Source organism: Chenopodium album, chromosome 5, assembly GCF_948465745.1.
Source record: "Chenopodium album chromosome 5, dcCheAlbu1.1, whole genome shotgun sequence".
In the NCBI taxonomy this organism is placed as follows: domain Eukaryota; kingdom Viridiplantae; phylum Streptophyta; class Magnoliopsida; order Caryophyllales; family Amaranthaceae; genus Chenopodium; species Chenopodium album.
In genome coordinates, this window is record NC_137838.1 from 66,604,589 (window position 1) to 66,621,927 (window position 17,339).

The window sequence follows — 17,339 nt, forward strand, 5'->3', positions numbered from 1 at the left end:
AATTATTATAGCTATGAAACTAATTAAAATATTTATGTCCTTCATTTTAGCTTAATAAATTAAATGAGAGGGATCATGTTTATTATGTTTTGCTTAAAAAATTTATGTTTCACAATTACAAGTGATCAAGATTTATTAGGTTTTGCTTAAAAAATTTATGTTACACAATTAAAAGTGAATTTTTTATTATAAAAATCATGCATCGCACGGGACTAACCTAGTACTATACTAAGACAGGGTACACTAGCTACAAAGCTGACACGTGTCCTTGTTTTAGGTTTTTTATTTTTTATTTTTAGTTGTCTATTGTTAGAATGTATATAAACTATCTATATCTATAACTAATATTAAAGGAATTATCGCTGACATCATAACTATCTACGTGACAGCTTCTTATAAAAAAATTTCCCTCCTGTAGACATTATTATTTTAAATTTTTTTATTTTGACTTTTTAAAGCTAAAGCTAACATTTTTTTAAAAAAAATAAAAAAATTATTATAGCTATGAGACTAATTAAAATATTTATGTCCTTCATTTTAGCTTAATAAATTAAATGAGAGGGATCACGATTTATTAGGTTTTGCTTAAAAATTTTATGTTTCACAATTACAAGTGAATTTTTTATTATAAAAATCGTGCATTGCACGGGACTAACCTGCCGCTGGCATCATAACTACCCATGTAATAACTTCTTATAAAAAAATTTCCCTCCAAAGCTATTGTAGACATCAGTTTTTTATTTTTTTTTATTTTTTTTTTGACTTTTTAAGCTAAAGCTTACATACATTTAAATAAAAAAAAATATTATAGTTATGAAACTAATTGATGAATCATATTTATATAGGGTTCTTAGGCACGTTTATGTTAGTTTTTGTACCTTTTTCTTAGTCTTTTTGGTCGATTTTAGGGTCATATTCATGTATCGCTTTATTACGCTTCGTTTGTGTATTTCTTAATGTTTCAGGTGATTTCATAGTCATTTGGACGCTTTTGAAGTGTTTGGAGATGATTCGAATAATATTTAAATGGAAATTGATGGATCGAGTTTATTGATTGAGGACTTTATGCTCATGGATGTTGTCTCTAAGGATTTCATGCGTGGGAATTGAATTAGCATCCGTAAGGATCGACATGCACTTTTCGGAATTGAATTTGAGTTAGAAACAAAGGAAAATGAAGGTTTGCAAAGTATTAAAAAGGACCCTTGTGCATTGTTTCAGCCATAACTCGAGTTCTACAGATCGGATTGAGGTTATTCAAGTTGGGTTGGAAACTAGACTTGAAGATTCCAATGATAGGTTGCACGCCTTCATATGATTCCTGGATTGTGAGTTACAGCCTTCCGAAGTCGGCCCTGCAAATCTGCCAGCCAAGCATTCAGCCATCGGGCGATGGTTGCCCGATGGTTTAGCCGCATACACGGCCCTCAAAGCTGCCTGGCCCGATGGGAATCCATCGACCGATGGTTCTTGTCGCGGCCTACCTCCACTCGACCATCGGCCACCCATCGGGAGATGGGTTTTGCGTGCGGAATTGCTTTCCATCGATTGTGATTCTCATGACCAATTAAAAGACGACCTTTGTTATTTTTATTTCCTTTTTTTAATTAATTTATTTTATTTTACTTAGGATTAGGCTTTAATATAAATACTTGAGAGGATTTTATTTTCCTCTCTTATGCTTTATTTTTCCAGATTAAACGTTTCTTAGTTTTTTTTCTCTCCATTGTTGAACCCTAGCTTTATTTCTCCATTAATTCAATCATCGAGGTATTTCATTTATTCTTTTCGTTCTTTATTTATTTTATCAATTATGAATTCAAGTCTATTTATTTCTTTTGTTTTGTTTATTTTAATTATGAGTGAGTAGTCGTTTTCTAGGGCTAAGTGAGGGAAGCCATGTTTATACCTTGATTAATTATGCTTAATTATTTATAAATTTATAGGGTTTGAATAATTCCGATTGATTTGTGCTTTATTGTTTGATTCATGTAATTGGCCAATATCATGAGTTAATTATTTAGCTAATAAAAATTAGAATTGAAAGATCATATTTTTAGAGGCTTAATTACAATTGGCGAATTTGATTATGTTAGCGGCCGAACTACATATGTTAATTCGTAAGCGTTAATTCCCGACCGTAGGATTAACGAGTGCTTTAATTATTCGACCTAGTTTGTTTATTAATGGATTGTTTGCATTTCTTGGATTGGTATAAGCATGGTGGACCGAACATATGCCCTAGACTTTAATTTGTCTGAGAACAACTTTACTTTCATTATTGTCATTCTTTAGTTAATTAATCATCAAATCATTATTCGTTTATAGAAATAGTTCATATAATTGGGCAAAAACTAATAGAACCTGTCTCCCTGTGGGATTCGACCCGTATTTGCTAAATCTCTGCTAACAATAGACACCGTGCACTTGCGGTATAACTTTTTATTCATCAAGTTTTTGGCGCCGTTGCCGGGGAGACGACTAAATTCTATTAGTTTTAGTTTGATTGTTTGAACTGTTTTTATTGTCCCATTGGAACTTCTAGTTTCAATTGGGACATTCTCATTGCTTTCTTTTCTTTTTGTTTATGCCCAGGTCAAAACGAACAGGTGATTTGATCCCTACGGATCCGGACTTGGACAAGACCCTTTGGCAACTCAAAAAACAAGGGAAAGGGAAGCAGAAAAAGACCCACTCACAGAAGGGCTCTACAACACAGTCTGACACACACAAAGAGATGACTGATAATTGGTCTCTGAATTCTTACGGAGTACCATCCCAAGATGGCATTCCAACGGGTCTTAAAATGCCAGCAATCACTGCAGAGAACTTCGAAATCAAACCCGCGTTGCTCAGTATGGTCCAACAAAATCAATTTAGTGGCCATCCTACTAACGAGCCGATTAATCACTTGTAGCGATTTCAACAATTATGCTCCACTGTTCATCACAAAGGAGTCACTCAAGATCAATTGAAGGTAATGTTGTTCGGATTTTCCCTTTGCGATAGAGCTCAAAAGTGGTTGAACACTGTCGAGGAGACGGAGTGGAGCAAGATTTCTCAAGCATTCCTCAAAGAATATTTTCCCCCTGAAAAAACTGAAAAGATTCGACATCAAATATCAACATTTTCTCAAGAGTCGGGGGAATCTCTTAGGGAAGCATGGGATAGATTCTTAGATCTTCAACGATCATGCCCGCATCACAATTTTGAAAAGTGGAATCTTGTTCGTATTTTCTATAACGGACTAGAACCCGAGACTAAATGTATTGTTGATTCTGCTGCAGGTGGTGTTTTCTTTGACAAGACAATCGAGGAAGGGTATGATTTTCTTGCAAATCTTGCAGCCAACCACTTCTCATCTCCAAGAACGTGACCAAAGAAAGGGAAGATGGAAGTTGAAGCCTATTCACTCATGACATCTCAAATGGCTCAATTAACTGCAAAGATTGAAGCATTGCAGGCCGCTCAAGAATCTTCTCTTTTATCTGTTAATGCTATGTCTTCTCAACCTTCACAAACTAATTTTTTTTGTGAATTATGTGGTATACAGGGTCATTTTGGATATCAATGTGCTCAGAATTCTCAAGACACCAATAAGATGGAGCAGGTGAATGCCTTTCAACAAAGGCAACCAAATGATCCGTATTCTAACACATTCAATCCAGGTTGGAGGAATCATCCCTACCTTTCATACAAAAGCAATAATGTTCAAAATCCTCAACCTCAGCAACAATGGGCACAACCTCAGCAACTGTGGTCACAGCCTCAGAACCCTCAACCTCAGCAATATGTTACAAGGCCTCCACAACATCAACAAGGGGCCTCTCATCATCCTCCGGGTTTCAATAGACCGCCTCAACAACCTACTCATGGAAATGCTAGCACTCAAGAGCCTACTATGTCTGACCTCATGAGAATGATGGCATCCATGAAGCAAAACACTGAAGATAGCATCAAGGAGTTGAAAAATACGACAAAGCATTTGGAGAACCAAATCGCGCAAGTCGCAGGTACCAATATCCAAAGGCAACCTGGCCACTTACCAGGACAACCGGTCCCTAAGGAGACCGCCAATGCTATCACTACTCGTAGTGGTGTCAGTTATGAAGGGCCACAAATGCCTACTGATGATGCAAATCTTGAGAAGGAGAATGGTGAGGTTGCAGAGAAGGCCTTAGATAATGTTCCCACCTCAAAAGATGGGAAAGCTAAAGCAAGTGATGCTGAGAAAGAGAAAAAGAAAGGTTCTGAGCCTCCATCCGTCGAGCCAAAGCTACCATTCCCACATCGAATGCAAAAGACCAAGGTAGATCAACAATTTGGTAAGTTCTTGACTATGGTCAAGAACCTTGAGGTAACTGTTCCTTTTACTGATTTGGTCTCTCAAGTTCCAATGTATGCAAAGTTTTTAAAGAAAATGATTACTAAGAAGAAAGACTTTGGTGGTGTAGAAACAGTCGCTCTAACTGCAGAGTGTAGTGCTATATTGCAAAATAAATCCCCACCTAAGCTTAAGGACCCTGGTAGTTTTTCCATCCCATGTCATGTAGGTGCATTATTCATTGATAAAGCTTTATGTGACTTAGGTGCTAGTGTGTCTGTTATGCCTCTTTCTAATTGTAACAGGTTGAATATGGGAGCTTTAAAATGCACACAAATCACCTTGCAAATGGAGGACCGTTCTATAAAATACCCTTTAGGTGTTCTAGAGGATGTCCCCGTTCGGGTTGGGAAATTTTTCATTCCTGTTGACTTTGTAGTTTTGGATATGGAGGAGGATAGTAATATCCCGATCATTTTAGGTAGACCTTTCTTGTGTACTACAGGTGCTGTTATTGATGTCAAGTCTGGGTCCCTTACTTTGTCTGTTGGTGATGATACAATGACTTTTAATCTAACCAATGCGATGAAGTCGCCTATGCTTGAGAATACTTGTTGCAGGATTGTAGGGAATAATTTCAAGCCTTTAAAATCCCACTAGCTTGAACCCCACTGTGATCATACACTAAAGTACGGTGGTGTCCAAAAGGGAAGAAGATAGAGTAAAAGAGTCGCCAACAAGTTTTTAAGGAACTTGTAAACTATTCACGAGGTGAAGGTTACACCCCTTAACGATCCAAGAGATCGTCAACTCCATAAGGTCATGAACCAAATAAGGGTTCGGGGATGATGGTACAAATCCAACCTAAAAGAGATTGAACCTGCCCTAATAATAGGCCTCTACTTTATTCTGCTCGTATTCATGTGCACTTTCTGACTAACATACAATCAATAGGATTAACCCTAAACCTGCTTAATCTATGTTGGTTGAATTTAATGCACAAATAAACTATTATTGGCGATCACTTGAATTATAATCACAATTACCCTAACAAGATTATTAAATATCTTATTAAGCGTGATTGCAAATACCAATTCCCTTTAAACATGCAATAAAGGTGATCAAGCAATAACAATATAAAATAATGTGTATCAAGAAACATAATAAATAATCAACATCATTAATAACAATAATATCAATCATAATAATCATGTTAAAGCATAGCAAGATCCTAGGCATGATACTAACAAGATTAATAACAAACCCTAGCATGTCACTAAGCAATAAAAATCAAATCTTTAGCCCTAACATGATACTAACATGAATTAATATTAGGAAGAGAATAGGAAGCATCATAACAATCATATTTAATATTAAAAATACCCTAGACATGATACTAGGAATCATAACAACAATATAAACATGATGTCTACATCATAAAATCAATAAAAACCACTAAAGTACTTACTTGGATGCCTCGTATCTCTTTCTAATAACAAAATACACACGTTAGTAACTTCAAGGAAAATAATAATCAAAGCAATTAAATTAAATGATTGAAAGAGAGATTTGGGACCAAACCCTCAGAAATTAAAACCTTTCACGTCTAGGACGAAGGCAACTTCGAATATGGCTAGGTGTTTCAAGATCTTGTGAATGCGGAATTTTGTGTTAAAAAGCAAGGTTTAAAAAAGAATACCAAAGAATGAATGATGTTGATGAATGATTTGATTGTAGATGAATGCTAATTGATGAATAATTTGTGAATGAAAAGAGTTGATGAATGAATATTGATAATTGGTTAATCTTGGTGAATGAAAACGGAGTTTTAGATACGATATTTATAGAGAAAATCATCCAAAAAAGATAATTTAACAAAACAGAGTCTAGAGATCGCAAAAACACTTTGGCGCCAGCCCTGGCTAGTTGGCGCCAGGATCAATGGCTAGCGCCTGGCGCCAATCCTGGTTCCAGGCGCCAAGGCCTGGGGTTGGACGCCAAACTGATTTTCCACGCGTTTTCGAAAATCTGATAAATTTCCTGTACTGGAAGATAAAATAATATAATTTCAATCGAAAATGCTATTTGATCTTGATTAAAACTCTGAAGAGTCCTAATTGAATTAGGAATGATAAGACCTTCTAGAATGTTCTAGAAGACTAAAACCATTCCTAATTACATTAGGAATGATAAATTATATTAGGCCCTCCCCTAGATCATTGGGCCGTACTTAAAGCTCAAACTAGGCCCAGTTTAGTAAATTGGCCATAATTTCCTCAACATTCATCGGAATTGGGCTTATAATATATCATTGGAAAGGTCTTTGAAAGCCCCATCCAACTATACCACTATTGGACCCATATCATGGACCAACAAAACTGGATTGGCTGTTTTCTTAAAATAAAGTTTTCAAAAACAAGGAGAAGAGAAAAGAAATAAAACTTTCCGCAACACTAGACCTTTCCACACTTCGTTTCATTCGATTATGATTCGACGTGAAAGACACTCATCACTGGTTTTGGTTTTGGGGAGACACAAATGGGTGTCTACAGAAGCCCCCACTTTGACTGAGTTTGGAGAAACACAAGTTTCGGAAAACGAAAGCCAAAGTATCGATAGGGACGGAGAATGATTCAGGACGTTCTGCGATCCTAAATCAATCTTGTAACGCCGATACCTGCAAAACTAGCATTAGTTAAACAGATAAAATAGTTAAGAAACGCGTATCTTGCACCGTCGAGCACACGTCTCTGAAAGTAATCGATTGTTGCTGCTGCTGTTGTTTCGATGACCTCCTGCAAGCTAGAGAACGATATCCCGCTTGAAAACCGCTACGCCTTGTAACTGCTTCCAAATTAGAAGATTGCTTCGCCCGAAACTATCCTCCCCGCTATGACAATATTCCACGTCCAAGGGAATATCATCGAAAATTATTTCTCTTGAAATAATTCTCATCCGCATTATGATCATCTTCCATGCCTCAGGAACTATGATCGAAGACAATTTCGCCCGAAATTACCTTAAGTTGTTTGTGACAACTTTCCGCAAGCTAGGGAATGATGCCGAAGACATCTTCTCTTGAAGTCATCCTCATTTGATGCGATAATTTTCCCAAAGAAAATACCGAAGATCCACGCCCGTCGATCTTTAAAAGTTCGCCTGAACTTTGCCTTTGCTATGCGTGTACGTCGGCGCTCTTTTGCTTTGAATCTGTATGTCGGTGCCCTTTGCTCTTGAACCTATACGTCGGTGCCTTTTGCTCTTGAACCTATACGTCGGTGCCTTTCGCTAATGAACCTATATGTCGGTGCCTTTCGCTAATGAGCCAATGCTTAGGCGCTTTAAGCTAAGTGAGACGATCTTTTCATCAGGTCGATCACTCTACGTAATCAAGCCGATTACTTAATCATGTTAAATTGCTTAGAGGGGCTAACTGGCGTACCAAGGAACCCAAAATATATTGCAGAAAGCTAGCACAACCCCAACAGGTGGCTGGCTGCTTTGGCGTCGATGAAAATCCATCAGCGCCAGCCATATGGCATTAGCGCCAGGCGCTGACGTTGGCGTCAGGCGCCAAGCATAGAAAGTGACGCCAATGCCTAGGGACTGGCGCTAGCACGGGAATCTCTTTAAATTCCCGTTTTCGTTCATTTCTTGCTCTGTTCGTCGCGAAACTGCCCGAGAGAAGTCCGAAAACTTCAATTGATCGTTGCTTGCTCGTTTCTCAACCGAATTCGCTCAAATTTTTTGCAAATCAAAGCTCTTTTCATCTATATTCCCGATCTATGTAAGTTTTCCTCAAACTCACACCGGTTTTTATGAATTCTTGGCATGTTTATTCACGAATTTCATGAAAATTCGAAATTTACAATGCTCAATTTGCTTTGTTTATCAAGTTTTGTGCCATGAAATTGCTTGTTTATGTTTGTATATTGCCTTGGGAGTAATTTGAGACTTGTTTGACTCAATTTGGCGAAGAAATGAGCAATCCGCCATTGTTGGACCTCTTAAGGTCGTGAAGAACAATGTGGCTTGTTCTTGATATTTTGCTAGCAATTCTTGTTCAATTTGTCACAATAATCACTATAGTGTTGCAAGAAATTATTTGATTGCTTGAAAAAATGCTGTCATGCTCAATTTGAATTTGTGCTCTGTTTTAGTACTACGTACTCTGTTTTTTTTTTTTTTTTGCGAACATAGTATCATGCGGCTAGGCGAACCTTTAGATACTATAGAACCTTAATTCATGATGATTCTGCACAATGTAGTATGGCTAGACAACGAGGTTCAGGTTCACGGTCCCAAAACTCTAGACAGGAGCATGAGCCCGTGGAGGACGACACTACCGTCCACTTCGCTTGGTCGATTCCCGGAGTGGGATGAGCGGACCTTGTTCTTTGCCCCTGTCCACCACATTTCTGAGAGGGTGAGACGGGGAACCGAGCCTGGGAGGACACGTCATCACGGCTCTGGCTGTGATGGTCTAGGCGATTTGTACAGGATGCATATCGCCAGGGACCGAGAGACGAAACTCCTATGGGAGTCTTGCGGACTAGTTGCCTTGTTTGAGACCTCCGAGGCTATGGTCGCCTCCAGCGGGGGTCACCATGTAGTACGCGCTTTGGTGGAGTTCTTCTGGGATACCACCAACACCTTTCATTTTCCCTGGGGTGAGATGATGGTCACTCCTACAGACTTCAGTCTCATCACAGGACTGGAGTTTACTTCTGTGCCGCTGCCGTTCGACGGCGGGATCGACGTCTTTTCTCCAGAGGTCGAGGAGCTGTTGGGGCCGATTGCTGTTCGAGCTCGAGCTGAGGTCGAGACGACTCAGTTCAGTGCTAGGGGAATTTGCCGCTCGACGCTGGTAGCGGCTCTTGATGACGATGCGACCACCCGAGAGAACCGGGTGCGCATCTTTGTGCTGATGTTGTTGTCAGGAACATTCTCCCCTAACAGGGGTAGTAGGGCGTTGCTTTACTACCTTCCTGCTGTTCGCGATCTCCAGCGGATCGGGACTTATGACTGGGCCAGCTTGGCCTACACTGACTTCGTTCGCGCGCTGAGGGACTCGTGTCGCCACCGGTCCTTTAGGACGAACATCGCTTTGTCTGCTTTCTGGAAGGTCGTAGAGGTAAACATTATTCCCTATAAAGTTTTGCCCTACCTGTTAGTCAGCATTTACTCACGCTTTTAACTTCCTGTAGATCTGGTGATGTATCCATTTTATATAGTATTTTACCCCCGTCCCTTGGTCATAATTAGTAGTGTTTTTGGCTCTTTAGAGCCACTTTTATTACTAATTGGTGTTTGCTAGTGTTTTCGTAGATTTGGTTGACTTTTGCAGGGATTTATGCTTTTGGAGTATTTTCCCGAGATATTTAGGAGCAATCACAAGCACTGGAGAAGCACGACCAGATTTTATAGCCCAGGGCCGGTTGGAGCCATCGAACCGGTGATTTAGGGCTCGATAGAGGTGATACCGGGGCGTTTGAACCGAGTATTCAAGACCCAAAGAGGAAACCCAGATTGGCCCGAAGAATTGGAGCCCAATCGAAGTCCAAATATTGGCCCAAATGATCCGCCCGGCCAAAAAGGCTGGCGCCCGGAGGCGCGCCCGGCCGGGCGGGAGGAGCGCCCGGTGACGCGCCCGGCCGGGCGCGAGATAGCTATTAAAGATAAAAAGGCGCGCCCGATCGGGCGGTGCCTCGCCCGATCGGGCGCGTGTTTATTTAGGAAACAATTAGAGTCGTATTAATTTGTTTTAGTTTAGGATTTTTGTACGGAGTATAAATACTCCTCCGTAATACGTTTTTAGATCGTCTCTTCTTTTTGGGGAGATCTTCTTTTCTCTTCTTCTCCTCTTCTTCTTCCCTTATCTCCTCTCTTTTAGACTTTCTCTCTCTACTTAGTTTTCTCTCTCTAAACTCTCTCCCTAAACCTTTGTTCTTATTCCTTTGATTAATTCCAGATTTATTTTGGTGACAATTTCTTTTCCCTTAATCTTAGTTATTTATTTTATTCCTTTGATCATGATTTATTTTATTGCTTTGCTTAGTTTATATTTAATTATGTGTGAGTAGTTTAATTTCTAGGGTTCATGGGGATCTAATAAATAATATGAAGGGGTAAATTATTGTTGTTGATTATCAATGCTAGATTAATTTCCTATTGATTGATTTAATGCTCTGTGACTAGATTAGGCCTATCTTTTATGCATGAGTTTGACAATATTGATTCAAGAATCGAGAGATGAGAATTAATGTTTAGGTCTAGTTTCAATAGGCAAGTTAATTTATAAATGGTTAAGTCAAGATTCGAGAGATGAGATTTAATACCGATAAATTAATTGTGTGATTGTAATAAGTAGCGAGAGCCCTTTACAATCTGATTAATTGATGCATTGATGATTGACTATTATTGATTGTTGGTATTGCATGATGATTTCTTATTGGATTGTTTTAATGTTTTACAATTGCGGCTTGTAAAAGTATAGCAATATTAAATTGATGAATCGAGCAGATGTTAATTTGATATTAAAGGCTATTTTCAATAAGGACTTAGATCTAGTAAATTGCGAGAGCCTGTTAGATCTATGTTGGTTAATAAATTGCGAGAGCCTGTTAATCATGTTATTTATGCAATGTCAATGATTGATTACCCTATTTTACCCCGGAATATTATTTATTGGTGAACCTATGCCCTAGATCCTTTATATATTATTTTCTCCCTTTTCTTACTCTTTTTAGTTTAGTTTCATATTCAACTTTTAATATTGATTACTTAAATAATTTAGATTATAATATTTAATTAGGAGTAAAAAGACTTGTTTCCCTGTGGAGATCGACCCTACTTCCCTATCTACTTTAGTTAGTGAATTAGGTAATTATTTTTGATTAGGGGATACGACTTTACCCTGTCATCTGGTTCTACGAGTACTTTCCTTCCATTGCGCCGGCGAGACCATCGCTGAGGGGGTATCCGGTGAGCGCCTCTTGGGGCGGCCACCATGTGGACCTGTCTACTGCACGTGTCCGGAGTCGGATCATCTCGGTACGACTTTTAGTGTTTATCTTGCTCTTCTGTGATGTTTTGGACATGTTCTTACCCGATTGGTGTCTTTTATAGGGGCCTGAGGTAGTATACCGACCATGGGGCGGTTGGACAGTTCCTGGATTATCCGCACAGTACTCTGCTGAGCGCCGCTACTTTCTGGGGACCTATGGAGCGGTTGTATATTTAGGGGAGAGAGTTGCTATCCAGCACTCTTCTGATGTTTTCGTCGTTCCTGCCCCTCCACCGCGTCATATGTTCGACGAGAGAGAGTTATCGAGCATGGCTGAGGAGTCTGGTTCCCTCTGGCGGTCCCATGTGATCCTTGGGCGGAGTTATGCTGAGGAGCTACTTCCTTTGTTAGCTCCAGCCCCTGTGCCGGCCGAGGATGTGAGGGTAAGATCTTTAGCTTTTTATTTTTCGCTAAGTAGCCCCCGAGTAATACCTTGCTGATTTCTTTCCGTCTTATCAGGATGGTCCTGCTGAGTTCGTGCCACCCCGTATGTCCATCCATTACCAGGGGACGTACGGGCCGATCGAGGAGATGATTTCTCCGGCTCCTGAGGGCGAGCGCTTCGTGGAGCGGTCGATTCCTCGTCACCAGACTAGGGTAAGCCTAGTTTTTTTAATGCAGAATCTTGTATTCAATCATCATGTATTTTCACTGACTTACTTTCTTGACAGTTCTCACGCGAGGTGGTTTCGGCTATGGCACGATGTATAGATGCCTTCCGGAGCCAGCTCGTTCGGATGAGGAACGCGGCTACCTGTCGTCGAGACGACGCTGTCCGAGAGGTAACTTTTCTTCACTTATTATCTCTGCATTATGCTTCAATTTTACCTTGTTTCTGATTTAATTCTTTTTGCAGGGTCAGCCGATCGCTTCTCACACCCGTACGAGGCCTGAGGGGCGGAGAGAGCCGGCGAGGTCTAGCTCGAGACGTCGTCGCACTTCGTCAGGAGGTAGAGGTGGCCGTTCCGAGGCTGCTCGAGCCGACGTTGTTGAGGGCTCAGGGTCTTCTTCTGAGGGTGCTCCTGCTGTACCGGTAGGAGAGGCTACCTCGGCTTTCAGAGGTGGTGGGATGTACGAGGTTGGCTCGTCATCGCAGCAGCCTCCGCGGTCTCAGCCTCAGGTTGACCTTGGCTGGAGCGGTCCTGTTTTGAGTTTCCCTCCTTCTACGGAGACTGGAGCTGGTGCTGAGGCCGGAGCTGGCGGAGAGGTGACTCCTCGGACGGCGCAGTTTTATGGCATGATGGGCCTACGTCCTCCGGCGCCGTAGTTTATTTCTGTATATGTATTGACTTTTTATAGAACTTTGCCTTTGACCTATTATTTAGACACTTTGTTTGTTATGTTATTGTAAATTCATTATTATCTATTATTATGTTAGTGTGTGCAAGTGTGATAGTAACTTTTGCGCAAAAATTGCAAAAATTCCGTCATTTTTATTATTGATGGAGGGTATTATCCGACTCTCTCCCCCAAAAAGAAAATAAAAAGGAAAAATAAAACGGAGAAAAAAGCTGATTTTTTGAAAATTAATATAAAATCCAAAAAGGAAATTAATTAACTAAAAATAATTGCTATATTTAATTAATTAATTAAGAAAAGGATAGAAAAATATTTAGAAAAAATTAAAACGGGGCCATAAAGTCATTAACCGACTCAAGTTTAATATCAAAACGCAACTGAGCACGCGCGGCCTCCCTGCTGACTTGGCGTCAGTTGGCGCCAGCCTGTGGCGCGTGGCGCCAGGCGCTACACTTAGCGTGTGGCGCCAAAAGCTGATGGGTGACGCCAATGTCGAGTGTGTGACGCTAATTGACGCTGACTCCGTATTCTAGTCAGATTGAAATTCCTCGTAATTTGTGCATAAATAGCCCCCTACTCAGCCGATTCTTCACATAATTCCAGCGAAAAAATTATTCATCTCTTTAGAAAAAATAATAATCATGTCTTTAGCCACTAAAACCTTCACCCAATATTCTCATGAATGGTGTCGATCTCTTAATGCTAGAGAAAGAAAAGAATTGGATTTATTTCACTTGGGGGGAATTTATGGCATCAAAGGGGTAGATTTAGACCTAGACTTCATACATACCGCTTTGGAATTTTGGAACATTGATACACATTGTTTTAGAATAGGGTATGATGAAATTAGCCCTTTGCCAGAGGAATTTGGTGCTATCTTAGGCTTCCCTGCAATAGACCTGGTAGTAATCCCTAGAGTAGATGCATATTACTATAAGGATTTTGAGCGCTTCTTTAACTTGAAGGAAAGGGATTTATCAAAAATAGTAGATGGCAATGTGGTGAACTTGAAAGAATTTGCACGCTACTATTTTGATAAACCTCTTTCTGAATCTTTTCACATATATAGAAGAAGGGCGTTCTTATTCTGCATGCTTAATCAATATTGTCTTAGTAGTGGTAAAATTAATGAGGGACAATCAATTATAACCACTGTGCTAGAACAAATTGAATCAGGGAGAAATCCAATGCCATTGATAGTTGGAGAGACTATGATTAGTCTAGATGAATTGAAAAGGGACCCAAAAGCACCTCTTCGCGGTTCTCCAATTTTATTACAGGTAGAAAAATAATATTTTTAATTACAGAAATAAAAAAGTATATTTTTGTATTATAATATTAATTTATTTGCATTGCAATTTTTTACAGATGTGGCTAATGGAGAGGCTAGGATTAATTAGCCCTCCGGACGACATTGAAAATTATACGCCCACTTGCTTTGTGAGAAGGAAGAAACGCATTCCTAAAATTGGGCGCCATGGGTGGAGAAAAGTCTTTGAATCACGTGATTTTGCTATCAAGTGGGTCATCCCAAGGTGGAAAATAAAAAGGATGGTTGGTGTTAACAAGCAACCTTTCTGCCGTCTCCCAAGCTTGTCTCGTGTAACATATTATTATCCCTGCAGGGTAAAGAGACAATATGGCTTGCTTCAAAATATTCCTTCCGGGGATCTTCGTCCTCCCTATGAGTATCCCGTATCTCAAGAAGTGGATAAATTTGACACTTACTGGAGCGCTAGACCTTTATGGGAAGTGGTTGTTGAAGAAGTCTTCAATTGATCAGGGTAGAACCGATGTGAAGAATCGTCTAGGTGACAGGGTGACACCGGCCAAAGAACGCTTAGGTGCAAGAATTGAGCTCAAAACACCTACAATGCCTATGAAGAAGAATACTACTAAAGACAAGGAGAAAAGGAAAGCGACAGATAAAAAGGTTTGGGTGGAAAAGAAGCATGGGGTGCTAGCTGAAGGAGAAACAATCTATTCTAAAATTGAATGTAGGTCCTCTAAAGGATGCCTACTAGCTAAAGTAATGGATGAAGAGGAGGAAACAGAAAAGAATTGGAAAAGAGCAAAGAAGGAGGAGAAAGATTAGAACATTGCTTAGCTTTAGATTTATTAGATTGTTAATTTTTATTTAAAGTTAATTTATTTCAACCTTATTTAAATTCCATTAACAATGTAATTTTGTTTTATTAATGAAATTTCAGCTTTCAATTAAATTGTCACTTTAAATTTATTTTATTAAAGCAATGAAAAACCGAAAAAGAATTGATTTTCCAGAAATCTTTCGAGTACGGAAGTCGAAAATTTTCCGAAAAAACACCGAAATTCGCCCAGATTTTATGACTGATTTGGTGTAGACACCCAAATGTGTCTCCCCAAAACCAAACCCAGTGATGAGTGCCTTTCACGTCGAATCATAATCGAATGAAACGAAAGTGTGGAAAGGTCTAGTGTTGCGGAAAGTTTTATTTCTTTTCTTTTCTCTTCTCCCTGTTTTTGAAAACTTTATTTTAAGAAAACAGCCAATCCAGTTTGGTTGGTCCATGATATGGGTCCAATAGTGGTGTAGTTGGATGGGGTTTGCAAAGACCTTTCCAACGATATATTATAAGCCCAATTCCGATGAATATTGAGGAATTTATGGCCAATTTACTAAACTGGGCCCGGTTTGAGCTTTAAGTACGGCCCAATGATCTAGGGGAGGGCCTAATATGATTTATCATTCCTAATGTAATTAGGAATGGCTTTAGTCTTCTAGAACATTCTAGAAGGTTTTATCATTCTTAATTCAGTTAGGACTCTTTAGAGTTTTAATTAGATCAAATAGCATTTTCGACTGAAATTATATTATTTTATCTTCCAGTACGGGAAATTTATCAGAATTTCGAAAACGCGTTGAAATCCAAATTGGCGTCCAACCCTAGGCCTTGGCGCCTGGAATCAGGATTGGCGCCAGACGCCAGCATTGGCGCCTGGCGCTAGCCACTGGTCCTGGCGCCAAGGTGTTTTTGTGGTCTTCTGACTCTGTTTTGATAAATTATCTTTTTTGGATGATTTTCTCTTTAAATATCGTATCAAAAACTCCGTTTTCATCATCAATTACCATTCATTAATTCTCTTCAATCATCATCGACATCTATCGTTCACCAATTCTCTTTATTCTTAAGTTTTCATCAACTCTCTTCATTCACAAATTATTCATCATTCATTCATCTCTTTCATCAACTTTCATCAACGTTCATTCTTTCTTTTCTTCTTTGCTTTTTAATACAAAATTCCGCATTCACAAGATCTTGATACACCTAGGCATATTCGAAGTTGCCTTCGCCCTAGACGTGAAAGGTTTTAATTTCTGAGGGTTTGGTCCCAAATATCTCTTTCAATTATTTAATTTAATTGTTTTGTTTATTATTTTCCTTGAAGTTACTAACGTGTGTATTTTGTAATTAGAAAGAGGTACGAGGCATCCAAGTAAGTACTTTAATGGTTTAATTGATTTCATGATGTAGATATCATGCTTAGATTGTTATTTATGATTCCTAGTATCATGTCTAGGGTATCTTTAATATTAAGTATGATTAAAAGTATGATGCTTCCTATGTTCTTCCTAATATTTATGATTATTAATGATATTGATTATTTATTATGTTGCTTGATATTTATTAATGTTATTGCTTGATCACCTTTATTGCAGGTTAAAGGGAATTTGTATTTGCAATCACGCTTAATAAGATAATTAATAATCTTGTTAGGGTTAACTGTGATTATAATTCAAGTGATCGCCAATAATAGTTTATTTGTGCATTAAATTCAACCAACATAGATTAAACAGGTTTAGGGTTAATCCTATTGATTGTATGTTAGTCAGAAAGCGCACATGAATACAAGCAGAATAAAGTAGAGGCCTATTATTAGGGCAGGTTAAATCTCTTTTAGATTGGATTTGTACCATCATCCCCGAACCCTTATTTGGCTCATGACCTTATGGAGTTGACGATCTCTTGGATCATTAAGGGGTGTAACCTTCACCTCGTAAACGGTTTACAAGTTCCTTAAAAACTTGTTGGTGACTCTTTTGCTCTATCTTCTTCCCTTTTGGACGCCACCGTACTTTAGTTTATGATCACAGTGGGGTTCAAGCTAGTGGGATTAAGGCTTGAAATTATTCCCTACATTTGGCGTCAGTAATTGCAGATTGGCGCCAGTTATTGAGGTCTGGCGCCAGCTATTGAGGTCTGGCGCCAGGTGCCAATTCCATCGTCTGGCGCTAATGGCTTTTAGCTGGCGCCAGACTCTGTTCTGCGACGCCAATAATTTTCCGACTTTTGTTTACCTTTTGTTGATTCTGGAACGCGGAGATGTCGAAAAATAAAGTGGCCGCACCCGTAATGGGTTGCCTACGTATCCTTTCCTAAGGAATCAGGCCGAACGTAGCTCTCTTGAGTGTCCTACTCAAGTAATTATGGGTAGTATTTTTTAAGTTGGTCAAGATTGGTCATGTTTGAGAATTCATTGCCATCCATGTCAGTTAATTTTGCTGCACCACCTGACAGGATTGTTTTGACAATGTAGGGGCCAGACCAATTAGGTCTAAACTTTCCCCTTGGATCTAAAACATTTTTCCTTAACGCTTTTAATACCAAA

At 39.3% G+C, this 17,339-nt stretch overlaps 1 protein-coding gene and 1 non-coding gene across 2 annotated transcripts; one reads left to right on the forward strand and one right to left on the reverse strand.

The window, feature by feature from the left end:
• Nucleotides 1-3,104: 3,104 nt before the first annotated feature.
• LOC145633449 (small nucleolar RNA R71) lies at nt 3,105-3,210 on the reverse strand. The gene has a single exon (XR_014112774.1). It is a non-coding gene; the product is annotated as a small nucleolar RNA R71 (small nucleolar RNA).
• Nucleotides 3,211-3,391: 181 nt separating this feature from the next.
• Nucleotides 3,392-9,540, forward strand: LOC145633033 (uncharacterized). Its single transcript, XM_081685340.1, has 2 exons — nt 3,392-4,948; nt 9,532-9,540. Exons 1-2 carry the CDS (start codon nt 3,392-3,394, stop codon nt 9,538-9,540), a joined length of 1,566 nt encoding a protein of 521 aa, XP_081541466.1.
• Nucleotides 9,541-17,339: the final 7,799 nt, after the last annotated feature.